Source organism: Lynx canadensis, chromosome A1 (assembly GCF_007474595.2).
Source record: "Lynx canadensis isolate LIC74 chromosome A1, mLynCan4.pri.v2, whole genome shotgun sequence".
In the NCBI taxonomy this organism is placed as follows: domain Eukaryota; kingdom Metazoa; phylum Chordata; class Mammalia; order Carnivora; family Felidae; genus Lynx; species Lynx canadensis.
In genome coordinates this window covers 142,719,007-142,738,315 of record NC_044303.2, presented here as the reverse complement: position 1 = coordinate 142,738,315, position 19,309 = coordinate 142,719,007, and the positions used below count along the sequence as shown (strand labels likewise).

Sequence of the window (19,309 nt, the reverse complement as noted above, 5' to 3'; positions counted from 1 at the left end):
TTTTTTTCCCTTTTTAAAACCAATTTTTCTATGGAACATTAAAGATACAGATAAATTACTACGCCTATGTTCAAGAAAATTATCTCAAAGCAATGAATACATATAATTAGGACCAAGAAAATGGAGTTTATGATAGAAATCTAATAAACCTTGGCTACTTACTAGACTTTGTCATCATACAATATAATTACAGATTCACCTGTGTCTTCTCCCTTCCCCCCAAGTTTATGAGCATATAATCAACAAATGTTTGTTCTAACTTGCTTTGTTATTTCCTTTTCCAAATTTGTTTTAAATTGAGTGCCTGATGTTACGTATTCATGGGCTTCATATTTAATTACTTAAAAATGTCACGCACAGCCCCACAGAGCAGGAAGGCAAAATAAAGGTACGAACAACATACACTTCTCAGTAGTCCAAATCTATATAGACTCAGAGAGCCACCTAGAGGGAAGACACTACACATGCGTACTCTGTGCATAATGCTCAAATACTGTATGAAATCCATTATAAAACCATGTGAAAACGGGGATTCTTTTTACCAGTGCTCCAGCAACATGACAGGCTAATTCTAAGGATTACCATCTCGAAAAACTCATCAATTTCCTGCTATGTTTCATAGTGTTATCTATTGATAGCTCACATTCCTTACGACATCAGGGACAAAACTTTAAGGTAAAATATTACAATTAAAAAAAAACTAAACAACTTAAATACTTTCTATCTCTTCTAGTTATGAGAACATCAACCTAAATATTTAGTTCTAGGAGTAACACAGAAAGAACAGTAGATTTGCTATCTACTGATTCCACTGCTTTCTACCAGGCTGGTCACCACTCAAAACCTCAAGTTTACTTCCCATGAAACAAGAATATTTGTTGTCCTATCTGTCTCTCACATTTTTCCTAAGGATAAAATGAGAGTTATGTAAATGTGTTACTCTAGTAAAAATTAAAATTAATTTTTAAGTATCTGGAGAAGAGTCACAGCCGAGATGCAACTCCAGAAGGGTATCTTGCTTTCTTAATGTATCTTCAAACATATGTTAGTGTATACTGTGGAGGTATATGACACAAAAAATTGTATACTATGGAAATTAAAGGCTCATGGTACTTTAAACAAAATAATCCAAACATATATTTCCATTAAAGCTTAGAGAATATGATTTCAAGAAATGTTTTTATTAATATAAGTTGCCTGTTACAGAAAAATCACTTTAACTTTTTTTAAAACCTGGGAAAAAACAAATTTTTGAAATTTTTATTCTTGTTGTGAGTCTTTTTTTAAAAAACTTAGGGATCTCTTAGCCTAATGTTTTCAATTAAACATTTCCTATAAACCATCTGTGAACTGCCCATAGATCTGGGTCAGATACCCCTTCTGTCACCTCTTGAATTAATACTCTCTTTTCACACTATTGAAATCCTGTTCATCCTATGCAGCCTATCTCAAATACCACTGTCCTCTTTCTGCTTGATCTAACTGTGACTCTCCTTGTTGTGAGCACCTCCAGTACATCTTTTAGGGATGTCTAGTGTGCCTTTTCTTTTGTAGGAGTTATCTACATGTCTTATACCCCATGTGCTTTTGGTTCCTTGAGGGGAAGAGCTAATTTCTACTCATTATTATATCACCTATAAGATATAGTGACTTGCTGGGGTACGTGACTGGCTTAGTCAGTAGAGCATGCAACTTTTGACCTTGGGGTCATGAGTTCAAGTGACATAGTGGGTGTAAAGCTTACTTAAAAAAAAAAAGACATAATAACTTGCAGTAAAAGCCACTGAATAATTACTTGTTTATTTTTTCTTTTGTTTTTTTAGCCATTTAAACAAATGGCTCACAATTATCCTATTAAAAAAAAAAAGTTACCAAAGAGGTACACTACTAATCTAACACACTGTACCTATGTTACAAAGAAAATTGCTTAGTTTGCAATTACCTTCACAGGCCAGTTTACAAGTGAACATACTAGGGAACTTTAACATACCACTTACATCAATAGATCACTCAGGCAGAAAATCAATCAAGGAAGCAGTAGCTTTGAAGGACACATCAGGCTAGATATACTTAACAGATATATACACAGAACACTGCATCCAAAAACAGCAGACCACACGTTCTTTTTGAGTACATACAGAATATTCTCCAGGACAGATCATATATTCAGCCATAAAACAAGCTTCAATAAATTTAAGAAGACTGAAATTCTATCAAGTATCTTTTCTGATCCACAATGGTATTAAACTGTAAATCAATTACAAAAAAAAAAAAAAACAAAAAAAAACTGGAAAAAAAAACACCACACAAATACACCAAGGCTAAACAACATGCTACCAACCAACCAATGGGTCAACAAAGAAATGAGAGAAAATTAAAAAAATACATTCACACAAATGAAAATGGAAACCAACAGTTCAACATCTTTGAGACAAAGCAAAAGAAGATCTAAGAAAAGCCCACCTCAAGGAAACAAGAAAAGTCTCAATCTAATCTTACACCTAAAGGCACTAAAAAATAAAGCCCAAACTTAGTAGAAATAATAAAGGAAATAATACAGATCAGATTGGAAATAGACAAAAATAAATTAAGGAAACTCAGAACTGGTTCTTTGCAAAGATAAATACAAATGATAAAATCTTTACCAGACCTATCAAGCAAAAAAGAGGGCTCAAATAAATAAAATCAGAAATAAAAGAGGACAAATTAAAACCACAGAAATACAAAGGATTACAAGAGACTACTATGAAAAATTATATGCCAACAAATTGGACTATCTAAATGAAAATGGATAAATTCCTAAAAACATACAGTCTTCCGAGACAAAATCAGGAAGAAATAGAAAATCTCATCAGACTGATTACTAGCAATGAAACTGAATCAGCAATTTAAAAAAAAAAAAACTCCCAATAAACAAAAGCTGAGGACTAGATGGCTTCACAAGGAAATTCTACCAAATATTTAAAGAAGAGCTAATGCCTATTCTTCTCAAACTAACCCAAAAAATTGAAGAGAAGAAATGTTTCCAAATTCATTCTATGAGGCCAGCATTAGTCTGATATCAAAACCAAAGGTACTACAAAAATAGAAAATTACAGGTCAATAATCCTAATGAACACAGATGCAAAAATCCTAAAAAAAAATTGAGCAAACCAAATTCAGTAATATATTAAAGGATCATTCACCATGACCAGGTGAAATTTATTCCAGAGATGAGAGATGGTTCAATAACCGCAAATCAATCAACACAATATACCAGATTAGCAAAATGAAGATAAAAATCACATGATCATCTCAATAGATGCAGAGAAACCACTTTACAAAATTCAACATCCTTCCATGACAAAAACTCTCAAGAAATAGGATATAGAGGGAACGTACCTCAACATAACAAAGGCCATATATGACAAACACACAGCTAACATCATACTTAGGGGTGAAAAGCTGAAAGCTTTTCCTCTAAAGTACAAGACAAGGATGTCCACTCTTGCTTTTTTTATTCAACATAGTACTCGAAGTCCTAGCCACAAAAATCAGGCAAGAAAAAGGAATAAAAGGTATCCACATTATTAAGGAGGAAGTAACTCTGTCACTATTTGCAGATAACATAATATATACAGAAAACCCTAAAGACGCCACCAAAAACTGTTAGACTAAATGAATTGCAATTAATTATGGAAATGTGTTGCATGTCTCTACACTAATAATAAACTAGCAGAAAGAGAAATTAAGAATACAATCTTATTTATAGTGACATCAAAGAAGAAAAAAAAAATACCTAGAAATAAGTTTAACCAAAGAGGTGAAAGACCCATCTAGTGAAAACTTTAAGATAATGATGAAATAAGTTGATACAAATGGAAAGATATACCATGTTCATGGATTCAAAGAATATTGTTAAAATGTTGAACCTATCCAAAGCAATCTAAAGATTCAATACCAATAGTATTTTTTGCAGAATTAAGATAATCCTAAAATCTGTACAGAACTACAAAAGACCCCAAATACCAAAGCAATCTTGAAAAAGAAAAACAGAGCTATCACAAGCATCACAATTCCGTATTTCAAACTATACTACAAAACTATAGTAATCAAAACAGTATGGTACTGGCACAAAAAGAAACACTGAATAATGGAACACCACACAAAGCCCCAAAATAGTCCCATGTTTACATGGTTAATTAATCTGTGACAAAGGAGGCAAGAATTTACACGGGGGAAAAGACCAGTCTCTTTGATAGTGTTGGCAAAACTGAACAGCTACATGCAAAAAAAAAATAAAAGTGGACCACTTTCTTACACCACATATAAAAATAAATTCAAAATGGATTAAACACATAACCTAAGACCTGAAGGCATAAACTTGTGAAAGAAAACACAGGAAGTAAACTCTTGGACATTAACCTTAGCAATATTTTTTTGGATATGTCCCCTTAATCAAGTGCAACAAAAGCAAAAATAAACAATTAGGACTACATCCAACTAAAAAGCTTTTTCCACATAGTGAAGGAAACCACCAGTAAAATGAAAAGGAAACCTACTGAATGGGAGAACATATCTGCAAATTATCTATGATAAGGGATTAAGATCCAAAATACATAAAGAATCAATACAACTCAACACCAAAGAAACAATCCAATTAAAAAATGGGCAGAAGAACCTAAATAGACCCTTTCCCAAAGACAACACAAAGATGGCCAATATCCACGTGAAAAGATGCTCTCAATATCACTAATCATCAGGGAAATGGAAATCAAAACCACAATGAAGTATCACCTCAAACCAGTCAAAATAGCTACCATCAAAAAGACAAGAAATAACAAGTGTTGGCAAAAATGTGAGGAAGGGGGAACCTTCCTGCACTGTTTGTGTGTATGTAAATTGGTGTAGCAACTATGGGAAAACAGTATGGAAGTTTCTCAAGAAAGTAAAAATAGAAGTACCATATGATATAGTCACTCCATTTCTGGGTTTTTCCAAGGAAAACAAAAACACTAATTTGAAAAGAAATACACACGCTTATGTTTCTTGCAGCATTATTTATGTTAGGCAACATAAAGAAGAAATTTGAGTGTCTGCTGAAAGATGAATGGATAAAGAAGAAGATAATGTGTGTGTATATATATACACACACACACACACACACACACACACACACACACACATACATACACATACACAATGCACTATTACTCAGCCAAAAAAAAAAAGAATGACATCTTGCCATTTGCAATAACATGGACAGACCCAGGAGGTATTATGCTAAGTGAAATAAGTCAGAGGAAGACAAATACCACATGATGTCACTTATATGCAAACTCTAAAAAACAAATGAGCAAACAACAACAACAAAAAACCTGAAAGAGACTCATAAATACAGAGCACAAACTGATGGCTGCTGGGGATGGGGATACAGAAGTGGAGGGATGGGCAAAATAGGGGAAGGGGATTAAGAGGTACAAACTTCCAGGTACAAAATAAATGAGTCACAGGGATGTAAAGTACAGTATAGGGAATACAGTCAATAATATTGTGTAGCCTTGAATGGTGACAGATGGTAACTATACTTATGGAAATTATTTCATGATGTAATTTATAAATGTCAAATCACAATGTTGTACATCTAAAACCAATATAGTACTGTCTACTGCTATAATTCAGTTAATAAAAAAAAAATAAAAAGTATTTAGAGCAGAAAAAATTTCAATGTCCCCAACATATTGTTTAACAAATACTATTATTCTTGGGGCACCTGGGTGGCCTAGTTGGTTAAGCATCTGACTCTTGATTGATTTCGCTTGGTCATGATCTCACGGTCATGAGATTGAGCACCACCTCAGGCTCCGCAGAGTGTGGAGTCTGCTTAAGATTCTCTCTCTCCCTCTCCCTGCTTGCACATGCACACGTTCACTCTCCTCTCGAAAAGAAAAAGAAAAAGAAAAAGAAAAAGGAGGAGGAGGAGGAGGAGAAAAAGAAAAAGAAAATAGGCCATGTCAATCATCTGAAATGGATTTTTAATCAGGAAAAATTATAATCTTGGATGATTCAGAGAAAGAGGCAGAGAGAAGGCAAAAGAAGTATACCTAAATGTGACTATTTAAAAAAAAAGTACATTAAATTATCAGCATTCTGTCCTAGATCCAAATAAAACAAAAAAAATTAAAAAGGAAGCAAAAAAAAAAGGAGGGGTGAACAATAGCAATGTTTTCAAAGAAAATGAAATCATCATTTTTAACCTAAGACCATTATTAAATATAACTGGGTATGTTCATAGAGCATTTACTATAAAACACCAATAATTATTATTATTATCATCACTATCATCATCTCCACTTTGGATCATATACCCGAATTATATACTCTCACAGAGAAGTTTTTTCAGAATAGATATACTGGCATTTTTAAAAACAATTCTAGCGTTTAGGGAAACTTTTTTTTTTAAAGCGAAATTTATTCTAAATTGCTTTTGAAATGCTTTAAAAATCACTGTTAGTAATTAGTTTATTAATGTGAACACAAATGTCTATGAACAGTTTCTTAAATTTTACGGGAAAAATAGTCATTTATAACTAGGTCCCAAAAGGAGTACAAATTATGTATCATCTATTTATCTCTTCCATACTAAGCCATTCTAGTTCTTATACCAATTAAAAGAAGGAAAATTTTGGATTCCCCTGATATACAGTGTCCTGTGACTCATTCATTTATTATTATTTGACCCACTGAAAACACCTCCCCCTTAGTCCAAAACTATTACTCAATTCCATTTATTTACTACAGAGAAAAGACCTTAAAAAAATACCTTTTAGAAACAACCTAAGAGAAAATTAAAGAAATCTCTAAAAGTTAAGAACTGAACTATTCCCTTATCTTTGAAATGACAGATATTCTTGCATTTCAATTTTTTTAAATTTCAATTATAAAATGACACTACAAGGAAACAAAGATACCATAGCACTCATAGTGGGCACTTGATACAGCAATTATTACCTACTCCAATTATGCAAGACTTCAGAACGCCAACCAAATTCTCAAAACTGTATTCAACTGAAATAAATATATACCACAGAGCACGTTTAGCTGGGGCTGGAAACACAGAATAGCATAATAAAATGCAACAATTCTAGAGTCAAATGGTGTGCATCAATAACTTTTGGAGGGCATTAACTGTTTATGAGGAGCCTGACCCCTAGTGGTTAGCAACTATGGCTACATACACACAAAGGAAACAGCCAGTTTTGTCCAAGTGTGGAAGAGAAAATTTAAAACTAGGCGTTTTGTTTGTTTTGTTTTTTATTTAGAGAGAGAAAGTGAGAAAGCATGACAGGGTGAGAGGCAGAGAAAGAGAAGAGAGAGAGGATCTCAAGCAGGCTCTACACTGTAAGCACAGAGCCCTATGCGGGGCTTGAACCCACAATGAGATCATGACCTGAGCTGAAAGAGTTGGATGTTTAACCGCGTAAGCTACCCAGGTGCCCCCCAAATCAAGTGTTTTTATTGGATCTCAATTTCTACCCAAAGTAAGAGAAATCCTTGTTACTACAAGTATGAAATCTGAGCTCAAATTAAAGTTTAGCTTTTATTATCCCCATTTATTGTACTTCATAAAACCATTCAGAAAATCATCTCATCTTAATTCCTATTTCACAAGAATATGAGATTCAGAGAAGTTTAGGAACTTATATTGTATTGACTGACAGTGGACACATATAAAAAGTGTAAACTGGTAACTTCTTTACCCATGAGTAACAACAACAACAAAAAAGTCAACCTATATGCTACACATTTCCCATACTAATACACTTATCTGGGAAGGAGCCATTTCTTTTCAATGCCTGGCATACAATCAGCACAACTCTACAACTTTTCCTTTAACGCACTGGATCTTAAAGAACTGTGTTCCTGGGGAGAAAGCTGTAGGTCAAACACTTATGAGAGCTGTACACAGGAGTCAGTTTAACAGCAGCTGTAGAATAAACACTTCCTCCCACTCCAACCATATTAATCATCTGTACCACACATCCCACTACAACCATTGTTAAAATTCCCTCCACATTCTTTCTTCAGCAGATTTCTAAGTGTTGGTAGTGTTCTACACTCATCTTATTCCATACCCATTTTCTAGGATTCATTTACGTCAAGAAGTCAATACTTCCCAAGTCGAGAAATCCAGCCTAAAGCTCTTTCCTTTGCTTCCAACTTATAGATCCAAAAGCCTACCATGTATTTATATTTTGATGCCCCAGCATCATTTTAAATTCTCTGGATTTAAAGCTGAAAACAACTTGATGCCCATGTATCTTTTTCACATAATGTGTTTTTATTTAAGTAGGCCCCATACCCAATGTGGGGCTTGAACTCACAACCTTGAGATTAAGAGTCACATGCTCTATGAACTGAGACAGCCAGGCACCCCAATGCCCATATATCTGTTCTTCTTCCTGTACTCTCTTTCTGAATGACCCACCATCTAAAAACCTGGGTGTCATTCTTGAGCCTTCCCTCATCCTCGGCTTCTGGGGCCAGGTCCAATCAATCACTACGTGCATATTCCCTTGAGTACAGTTACTTCACGCTGCTGCTTCCTTAGTTCTGGCCACCATTACTAACCTGCTTCCTATCCTGCCTCCCTGTCTTCATTTCTCCAAGTACCATGTCCCCACCACACAAATTACAAATCTTTCTAAAGCTCAAATTGATCAATTCATCAATTCTTTTACTTTCCTCTTTAAACCACTTCTATGGCTCACCACCACTCTGTGGGAAAGATCCAAACCTAACAAGTTTTCCTACTTTACAAGACCCTGCAAAATCTAACTAAACTTATGTATGTAGTCTCATCTTTTCCTGTCCTCCACCAACAACACCGCACATTTCTCCCTGTCCAACTCATGCACCAAGTTGATTTTCCATCCATTCTGAGCTACTTTTAATTCCCTATGTCATGTTATTTCCTGCAACTAGATATGAAAATGGTATCCCTGTTACCTGGTACCTATTTACGCTCTTCCTTCTCCCTATTCTTTTACTTAGATAACTCTTGCTAATCATAATATCTCAGCCAAGGAAACACTTTACAAGACCCCACTACTTTAAAATACCTCCAAAACTTAATTAGGTATCTCTCCTCTGTGATCCCTGTACTTGCCCCCAAAACAGCCACTAATCACCAAATTTTGGTACCCACTCACTTGTTTATCCTTCACACCAAAATGTAAGCTCCTTGAGCTCATACACAGTGCAGCACTTGGCACATAACACATGATCATAAATGGTTGTTTAAAAAATGAATAGAATCTGCAACATACCCCAAAATCCATTACTGTATTTACTGTATTTTAAACTTACTACATTTCTAGTTTTATAAAGCATCTGCAATAATAAAGGAAATGTCCAAAGAGATGTTGTGATGGTCAGGTTTCTGGGCTAGGCTATAGTCTTCAGTTATTAATAAAACCCTAATCTAGATGTTGCTGTGAAGGTATTTTGGGCATGTGATTATTAATCAGTTGTCTTTAAGAAAAGGAGAATAGTATTTGACCTGGTAGGCCTGATCAAATCAGTTGAAAGGCCTTAAGAAAAGAACTGAGGTTTCTTTGAGGAAATCTCACCTGGCACCAGGGCTTCATCTTCTGCTTCAGATTTTCCAACCCTTCCTGCCTGCCCACTCTATGGATTTCGGACTAATTCAGCAAGCTCCCACAACCACATAAGCCAAATCCTTTTAGATTGATACAGGCACCTACTAAACAAAAGTAGACACTAAACCAGACCACCCTGCATATAAACTGATAAAGGGGTCAAGAAGACCAGAAAAAGTCGTTAATTTTGGCTGAAGAAGCCCTGTGCTGGGCAGCTTATGTTCACTTAATCCTCACTCCAACCCTATGGAAGTAGTTATTATTCCCATTCCTTCCTTCATTCAACAAATACTCTGAGTGCCCACCATATATCACTGCCAGTCACTGTTCCAGATGTGATCAAAAAAACCTGAAAGCAAACAGACTAGGCCTCTGCCCCTGAGGAGCTTAGAGTACAGGTGATGACACTGAGACTGAGTGGTTAGAGAAGCCTGCCTCAGCTCACACGCCTTGAAGTCAAGGCACCAGAATTTCAACCTGAATTGTATGGTTCCAAAGCTCTTGCTCCTCTAATTCCAAGGCTAGAAGCCACATTCACCCTGGAGGAACTCTAACAAGCTGGGTACCCAGAATATGTGCATTATAAGATACATAGAGTGGCTTGTACCCAGATGCCATAGTGAGTAACACCTACAGTAAGTTCCCAAGAAAATTAAGGATGACACAATCCTTAAGACATGGGTCTTCCACTAGAGAAGCAAGTGTGGATCCAGGAGCAGTATAAGGTCACTACTAGCCCTAGTTCCCACAACCACCAAAATCCCATTCCCCAATCCAAGTCCACTTTAAAAATCTTCAGAGTTGTTTGGGTGGGTTTTTTTAGATTCACATAGCAACTGAAGGAAGATGGGGGAAGTGAGGGTGTGGTGACCTGCAAAACATTTCTGGGCTAGCTGAGACTGGGAATGAAAAGGAAGAAAAGGATGGAAAAGATACTTAGAAAGTTATCTAGGATAGTGACTAAAAAAGTAATGAAAGCACTGACAAAAGCAGTCAAAGTGTTGACACAAATTTTAATGGAATCATAGGAGAAAACACTTAGTACCACCTAATTTACAGTAGGTACTTAATAAATATTCATTTTTTAAAACAGCTTTACTGAGATAAAATTTGCATAATATACAATTTACCCTTTTAAAGGATAGAACTTAATGGTTTTTAGTATTTATAGTGTTGTGAATAGATCATCTATCAATCTAATTTTAGAAATTTTCATCACCCCAAAAAGAACTTTCATAACCATCAGCAATCCCTCTCCACCCTACCCCCAACCTCAGGCAACCACAAATCTACTTTCTATCTCTATAGATTTGCCTGTTTTGGACACTTCGTGGTAAATGAAATCATATAATATGTGGTCTTAATAAATTTTTCTTGATTATGAATCAGAGCTTCTGGAAGAAGAGCTAGTTCTGAGAAGAAACATTACTGTGACATGATGATACCAATCAATGGGAGTTCTAAACAGTCACCTGAGGAAGCAACTAAATTTTTATGCAAAGCATTATGTCTTCCGACTCCAAGATTCTAGGTCACCCAGAATAGAGAAGAGAAAGGACCCCCAAAATTGGAGAGATTGAAATTTACAAGGACAAAGATTATAGAGCACAAAGAGCAGAGAGCTGACTGCATTTAAGTACACATGTACTTAGGAGCTGGACAAAGGAATGAAGGAGAAAGAATAGGTCAAAGGCAGGAGAATCAGAACACAATTACACAGACTGAGGAAGAGGGGCCACCTGCAGCGTAGAAAGCTGCAGAGTTCAAGGAAAAAGATAACTGCAAAAAGGATACGTGATTTATTAACTTTGGAAAGCTGAGTTTCAATATTCAATAGTATGTGTGACCAGTTCAGAAAACAAGTAACAGCTTTTAAGAGAGAAAATGAGTAGCAAAATATGGACAGAAAGAACACAGCCTAGTCTTCAGGGTTTTGAAAAGGATAAAAGGCAAATGTGCAAAATATTTCAAGAGTGCAAAGAGGTTTTATTTTTTTAACTTTTTAAATTTTATTTTTGAGAAAGAGAGAGAGAGAGACAGAGTGCAAGTAGGGGAGAGGCAGAGACAAAGGGAGACAGAGAATCCAAAGCAGGCTCTGGGCTCTGAGCTGTCTGCACAGAACCTGATGTGGGGCTCCAACCCACAAACGCAAGATCATGACCTGAGCTGAAGCTGGACGCTCAGGCGCCCCAAGAGTGCAAAAGTGTTCTTAAATTAGTTATTTCTTAAGTTAGTTATTTCTATTTTCCTTGTACATTTTCTTAAGTTACCAGACAGTAAAAAATTAAGAAGAAACAGTTCTAAGGAATTATCTTCTTTAAAATGAGACTCCCCAAAAAGTTCTTTATCATCTTAAAACATAAGTGTTATTCCCAGGGTCTCTATATGATGTACAATCTACATGTTTGGACACACATAGGATATCAAAAATATATAAGACATAATAAAACCTTATATACACAAATCATAACTTTGACTTCTCTATGTAATAATTTTTTTAAGGCTATGAAAATAGCCATGGGAATTTTACAGAAAGAAGTATAGCTAAGATAATAGGGCAATCACTAAAATAAAATTCATGTTATAACCCAGCCCAAACCCATCATCAGCTTACTTTATACTCATAATTTCATGTCTTTCAATTTCAAATACAAACAAAATGCACGTTCCACACTTTTTTACTTCTATTTATCAATTAGGCAAATATGATTTATTTTCAAAAAAGAAATCAGAATATGTATTTTTTTAATTCCAAATTAAAAAAAATTTAACATTTATTCAATTTTGAGAGATTAAGAGAGACAGAACACAAGCAGGAGAGGGGCAGAGAGAGAGGGAGACACAGAATCCCAAGCAGACTCCAGGCTCTGAGCTGTAAGCACAGAGCCTGACACAGGGCTCGAACCCATGAACCACAAGATCATGACCTGAGCTGAAGTCAGACGCTTAACCAACTGAGCCACCCAGGCACCCCAATTCCAAATTTTCAAAATGAGGTTGACTCTTCATGAAAGAAGCCCTAAGTAATAACAGGATTTTAAAATATTCCCTTTTTAGAGTAAGTTAAAAACGTGAGGCAATTATTATCTATCCATAACTTCTAATTGTAATGCTCAGAGAGCACACTTGTAACAAGAAGAACAAAATGGCTTGAGGTGACACTGAATTAGGAGCAAAATGGGAGGGGCACCTAGGTGTCTCAGTCGTTAAGCATCCAACTTCGGCTCAGGTCACAATCTCACGATTTGTGAGTTCGAGCCCCTCATGGGGCTTTGTGCTGACAGCTCAGAGCCTGGAGCCTGCTTTGGATTCTGTCTCCCTCTCTGCCCCTCCCTGATTCACACTCTCTCTCTTTCTCATCTCTCTCTCTCTCTCAAAATCAAATAAACATTAAAAAAAATAATAAGCAAAATGGGAAAATGAGAATTAACTATAAAAATTTACAGATGTAAAATGTCACTTACCTTTTTAAACATAACTAGTGAGATGACCGCTGATGCTGTGAAAAGTGCTGCTATGATGATCATCATAATTCCAACAGGAATACTTTGGTTGAGACCAGTAAGGGATGAAATCCAACCACTAACAAGTAATTTTTTTAAAAAAGAGTATAATTAGACAAATAAGTTAATGCCGGGTTTTTAAAAAATAAGGACCAACACATATTCAGCACTTATAAGCCACACAATGTTCAAATTCTTCATGTTAACTCTTTTAATTCTCACAACAATTCCCTTAGATGCTATTTAAAAAAAAGGTTTTTTTTTAAACATTTATTTATTTTTGAGAGACAAAGCATTAGTGGAGGAGAAGCAGACAGAGAGAGAGACAGAGAACCTGAAACAGGCTTCAGTCTCTGAGTTGTCAGCACAGAGCCCGACGCAGGGCTCGAACTCACAAAACATAAGATCATGACCTGAGCTGAAGTCGGATACTTAACCGACTGAGCCACCCAGGCACCCCATAGATAGATGTTGTTTTAAATCCCTATTATACACATAAGCAACTGAATCAGAGATATTCAGTAACTTTCTCAGTCATATAGCTAATAAATGGCATAGTCTAAATTCAAACCTAATAGAAAATGCCAGAGCCTAAAGTGTGTACCACCAGATTTTACTTTTTAAGTATAGGCGTTCATTATTACTTTAAGTTCATTTTAAATTCTGCTTAGTTATGGAAAAAAATATTTGTAAACCATATATCCAACTAATGATTAGCATGCAGAATATATGAAGAACTTTCAAAGTTCAACAGTTAGAAAAAAAAATTCAATTAGAAAATGGGCAAAACACATGAAAGGATGTTTCATCAAGAGGCTATAAAGAGGGGGGAAGATCACATGAAAAGATGTTCAACATCATGAGTCACCAGAGAAATACAACTTATAACCTCAGTGAGATATCACTATCCATCTATCAAAACAGCTAAAATTTTAAAAAGTGACAACACTAAATGCTGGCCAGAATGTGGAAGCTGAGTAACTCATACATTGTTGGTGGCAATGTAAAATGGTACAGTCATCCTGAAAAACAGTCTGTTAGTTTCTTAAAAAGATCACTAAACATGAAACTTCCATATGAACCAACAATTATACTCTTGGATATTTATCATAGAGAAATGAAAACAGATGTTCACATAAAACCTGTTCACAAATGTTTGTAGAGGCTTTATTTATAATAGCCTAAAATGAGAAAAGTCTAGTCCTTCACTGGTGAATGGATAAACAAACTGTGGTACATCCAGAGTTTTACTGAGGAATAAAAAAGAAAGAACTATGGCTACTGATACACACAATAACCCAGATGAATCTCCAGAGAACTATGCTGAGCACAAAAAGACAAAAGTTACTTATCCCATGATGCCATTTATACAACTTTTTTTTTTTTTTTTTTTTTTTAAGTGGGCTTCATGCCTAGCATGGAGCCCAATGCAGGGCTTGAACTCACAACCCCGAGATCAAGACCTGAGCTGAGATCAAGAGACAGGCACCTAACCACTGAGCCAACCAAGTGACCCCATTTAAATAACATTCTTAAAATAGCAAAATAACAGAAACGAACAACACATTAGTGATAGCTGGGGCTAATAAGTGGATGAGGGCAGGAGGGAAATTAATGTGCTACAAAAGGGCAACATGAGGGATTCTCTGGTGATGGAAATGTTATCTCTACTTATGACTGTCAAGATTCTTGTTTCGAAATTATACCATGGCTTTGCAAGATGTTACCCTTGGGAAAATTTGGTATAGAGTTTTATTTCTTCTAATTGTGTGAATCTGCAATTATCTCAAAATAAACAGTTTAATTTTTTAAAAAGTTGCTGGATCACATGAGGTTGATCTTCAAACGGGTCATCCGGTATGGCCCCTTCCTATCAGTCTCCTGTGCTATTTAGCCACTACACATTCTGTTATGCTCAATTTTAACACTTTCTTCTGAATCTGTGCTGAAAAAAACTAAACAAATTACTTCAATTTCATAAGAATAAAAAAAAAAAAAAAACTTGTGCTGTTAACATAAACAGTGTATTTTTTAATTAAACATTTAAGAACATTTTCTTTCCCTCATATGCCAAAGACTAAACACACTATTAGAAACGATAACAAATGCTACGTTTTTCAAGAACTGATTTAAGGTATCTATAAAAATTCTCTACCTGTATACATGCCCATTAGGAGATGCACAAAGCTACCGATAATTGTCTGATTGCCAGTCTCTATTCTGATTTGGTGGTAGCACACTAAACTTAAGTCCTCAATTCACTGCAGCTACATGCTTATTTTAGTTTATGTACAGTGCAGCAAAACTGTCTTGTATATGGTGTTGTTTATAAGAACTCAACTGTATGTAACTCAATTAAAATACAAGAGAGGGAGGGATAATTTTAGAGATGTGTACTCTTCTACCCACTTTTTCATTCAAGGAATGATTGTTCCAAAGTGTATGAACACAGATACAAATTTGCTATTATCTCCTAGCTTGAGTCCAAATAGTTTCAGTTTCTGAGGGTCTCCCAGAGTGAGCATTGCAGTGATACCATTTTTCAAAGACAAGTGTTCACATGCATGTGTTTGTATGGAAATATATGTTTATATACCTAAAATAGTGCTTTACACATAACAGGTACTCTTTTCCTTTAAATCCTACAAGTTCTTTCCTCTCCCCTCCACAATCCTTGGCCCAGCTCTGACCACTCCTCAGTCTTTTTACTCTTCCTTTTAGTACCTGTTATATATACATTTCATTTAAACTAGATACAATATGCTGCTTTTAAAAATGGCAACCTAGGGGCGCCTGGGTGGCTCAGTCAGTTAAGCATCCAGCTCTTGGTTTCGGCTCAGGTCATGTTCCAACAGTTTGTGGGTTTGACCCCCACAATGGACTCCAAGCTAACAGTGTAGAGCCTACTTGGAGTTCTTCCTCCCTCCCTCCCTTCTTCCCTCCCTCCCTCCCTCTCTTGCTCTCCCCCCTCCCCTGCTCACTCTCTAAATAAATAAACAACTTTAAAAAAAAAAAAGTTTGTTTCTTGAAAAAAAAAAAAAGATGGCAACCTAATTTTCATATAGAATGGTTTGCCCAAAGGTTATGCCTTAGACATTTTTTAAATTGCATTTTTTACTATTTTTCCTTTTGATAATCTGGCTTTTCTATGTTAACTATTTTTAGGAAGCCAAAAATTATATAGAGGTACTACACAAACAGATTAAAACTAGAGTAATTAAAGTAAACGGCTTACCAGTTGCCCCAATTATGAAATCCTGCAGCTTGGAGTACATGAACAGCAAACTGACAAATATAGACGAAGAAGAATACAAAGAATCTGAATGAACTGTCACTCCTTTAAAAAAAAAAGGGGGGGAGGGGAGAAGAGAAAAAAGAGGAAAATGTCATTTTTCTCAGTACTTTTATATTCACATGAAGAAAGACATTTAAACATTAAGAAATAAAAATATTTTTAAAAATATCACTGGCAACCACTAAAGGCTATCATAATAATGTATGTGAACCCTTTTTCCAATACTCAATGATGACACTGTAACTCCAACCTCATTTTTGGTCCTTTCACTTTTCAACTGTACCACAAACATCATGGCAAAAAAATTTTGTTTTCTTTTCAATTATTAAACAGTTTGAGTTATAATTATACAACAAACAGCAAATACTTTCAATACACATTTTGATAAAGTTTGACATATGATATACCCACGAATCTACATCAACAAAATAATGAGTATTTTCCAAAAGTCTCCTTGTGCACCTGGATAATCTCTCCGTCTTCATTTCACTCACTGTTTACTGTCACTACAGTTTTCATATTTTACAATTTTACATAAATGGGATCATACAGAATATACTTTTTTGTCTGCTTTCTTTTACTCCACCCAATTATTCTGAGACTCATTTGTGTTGTTGCATGTGTCGAGTTCATTACTCTTCACTGAGTAGTATTCCACTGTATAGACCACAGTTTGTTTATTCATTCAACTACTGATGGACTTTTAAGTTAAATCTAGTTTTTTACTATGACAAATAAAGCTGCTATTAACATTCATGTATAAATCTTCACATGAACGTAAATTTCCTTTTCTCTTGGGTAACTATCTAAAAGTAGAACAGATAGGTCACCTAAAAGGTATATGTTTTAACTTTTTAACAAATTGCCAAACTGTTTTCCAGAGAGGTTATTCCGTTTTATAGTCACAGTGGCACTGCATGAGTATTCCAGTTCTTCCACACATCTCACCAACACTTGGTATAGTCAACCCTTTAAATTTTAGTCATTCTTATAGGTATATAATGCTATCTCATGTAGTTTGAATTTGCATTTTCTAATAGCTAATGTTGTTGAGCACTTTTTCATCCGCTTTTTGCCATCCATACATCTACCTTCTGTCATGGACTGTTCACATCTTTTTTCAAGGTTTTAACTGTCTTTTCCTCTTATTGTTAGGTTTTATGAGTTTGGACATACCACTCACTTATCAGATAAATGCCTGGCAGGATTTTCTCCGTCTCTGGCTTGTCTTTTCATTCTTTGTAGGGTGTCTTTTAAAGAGCAGAAGTTTTGCCTTTTTATGAACTCTAATTTATGAGTTAGTTCTTTTATGGATCTTGAAATTACTGTTTTATCTGAGAAATCTTTCACAAAGCCAAAAACACAAGAGTTTTTTTTTTTCTCTGAAGGTTTTATACTTTCAGTTTTGCATTTAACCTTATGTTCCCTTTTGAATTAATTTTTTAAAATATAGTATGAGGTATGGATTAAAGTTTTTTCTTATTTACACAGCATTTCTTTAAAAGACTATCCTTTCAGTACTACATTACCATTTTATCTTTTTGAAAAATCAGTAATCTATATATGGGTGGGTTTATTTCTGGACAACTGTTCTGTCCTACTGTTGGTACTACCTGCCTTCCTTTATGTCAGTATCACACTTATGATTATGGTGGTTTTCAATTAAGTCTTCAAATTAAGTGATGTTAGCTATCCAAACTTATTACCCTTTTTCAAAGTTTTTTTTGTCATTCTAGGCTTTTATATTTCTCTGTACCTTTCGGAATCACCTGTTTAATTCCATAAAAACAACCTGCTGGGATTTTTACTGGAATTGCATTGCATCTACAGATCCATTTTGAGAAAATTCAAATCACAGTAACATCAAATGTTCCAAACTATTAACAAGGTATACTTCTCCTATTATATTTTCTATATAGATGAACAAGAGATCTGCAAATAGTTTTACTTCTTCCTTCCTAATCTGGATGCCTTTTCTTTCTTTTTCTTGCCTGTTTATACTGGCCAGGATTTCCACTACAATGTTTTATGGAAGTGTTGAGAATGAACATTTTTATCCTGTTCTTCACCTTAGGTAGAAGGATACAGTCTTTCAGCATTAAGTATGGTGTTAACTGTTACAATTTTTCATAGATGCCTTGTTTTCATCCTGAGTGATTTGAGTGTTGAATTTTTTCACGTTGTATTTTAACATTAAGATAATCTTATGATTTTTCTATTTCAGTTTATAGTATGGTAAATTATTTAATGTCAAACCAACCATGAATTCCTTGAAAAGCTCTATCCACTTGATCATGATACGCTATCTTTTTAACATATTACTGTATTTGATTTGTTTGGTAAGATTTTCAACTGTCGCAAATTTACTCCATTCTCTTTTATCACAGTGACCATTCCAATGCCTAAACACATATTTCAAGGTCCTTAACATTTCAACTTACTCAGTACCAGCATAAAACTCCGTTTCCCTCATCAAAGACAAAACCAGAAGCCACAGAAATAAACCTCAACTTCCTGCTCAATACAATGACATTCCAAGTTTATATATGCCACCAACCTTTCTTACTGCTTATCTATGAGGAGGCAGTATCACTCATGTCGAAATCGACACTTGCATAAAAATATTTAGTCCATCACTCTATTCCTCTGGAGCATTCTACTTCAGTAGTTACTCATCTTATTTCCTAAGTGTCTTCACTTCTTCCACTAGGATCTTCCCAGTGTATAAACACAGAGTTTTCATCTTCAAATAGCCTTCGTTTAGCCCTGTCTTCCCTGCTTAACTTCCACCTCCTTGATCTACCTCCTTCTCACCAATAATAAGTCTTGATTTCCTCTACACATCCCATTCATATATATATATATATATA

At 35.1% G+C, this 19,309-nt stretch overlaps 1 protein-coding gene across 2 annotated transcripts in view; it reads right to left on the bottom strand.

Moving 5' to 3' along the window:
- The window catches only part of SCAMP1 (secretory carrier membrane protein 1), a 129,452-nt gene that overhangs the window by 5,639 nt on the left and 104,504 nt on the right, over window positions 1-19,309 (bottom strand). For both annotated transcript variants that reach the window (XM_030323538.2, XM_030323541.1), the window contains 2 exons: window positions 16,380-16,481; window positions 13,106-13,223 (listed from right to left, as the gene is read on the bottom strand). In XM_030323538.2, coding sequence (XP_030179398.1) covers window positions 13,106-13,223; window positions 16,380-16,481 — 220 coding nt within the window. The remainder of the gene's footprint in view (window positions 1-13,105; window positions 13,224-16,379; window positions 16,482-19,309) is intronic.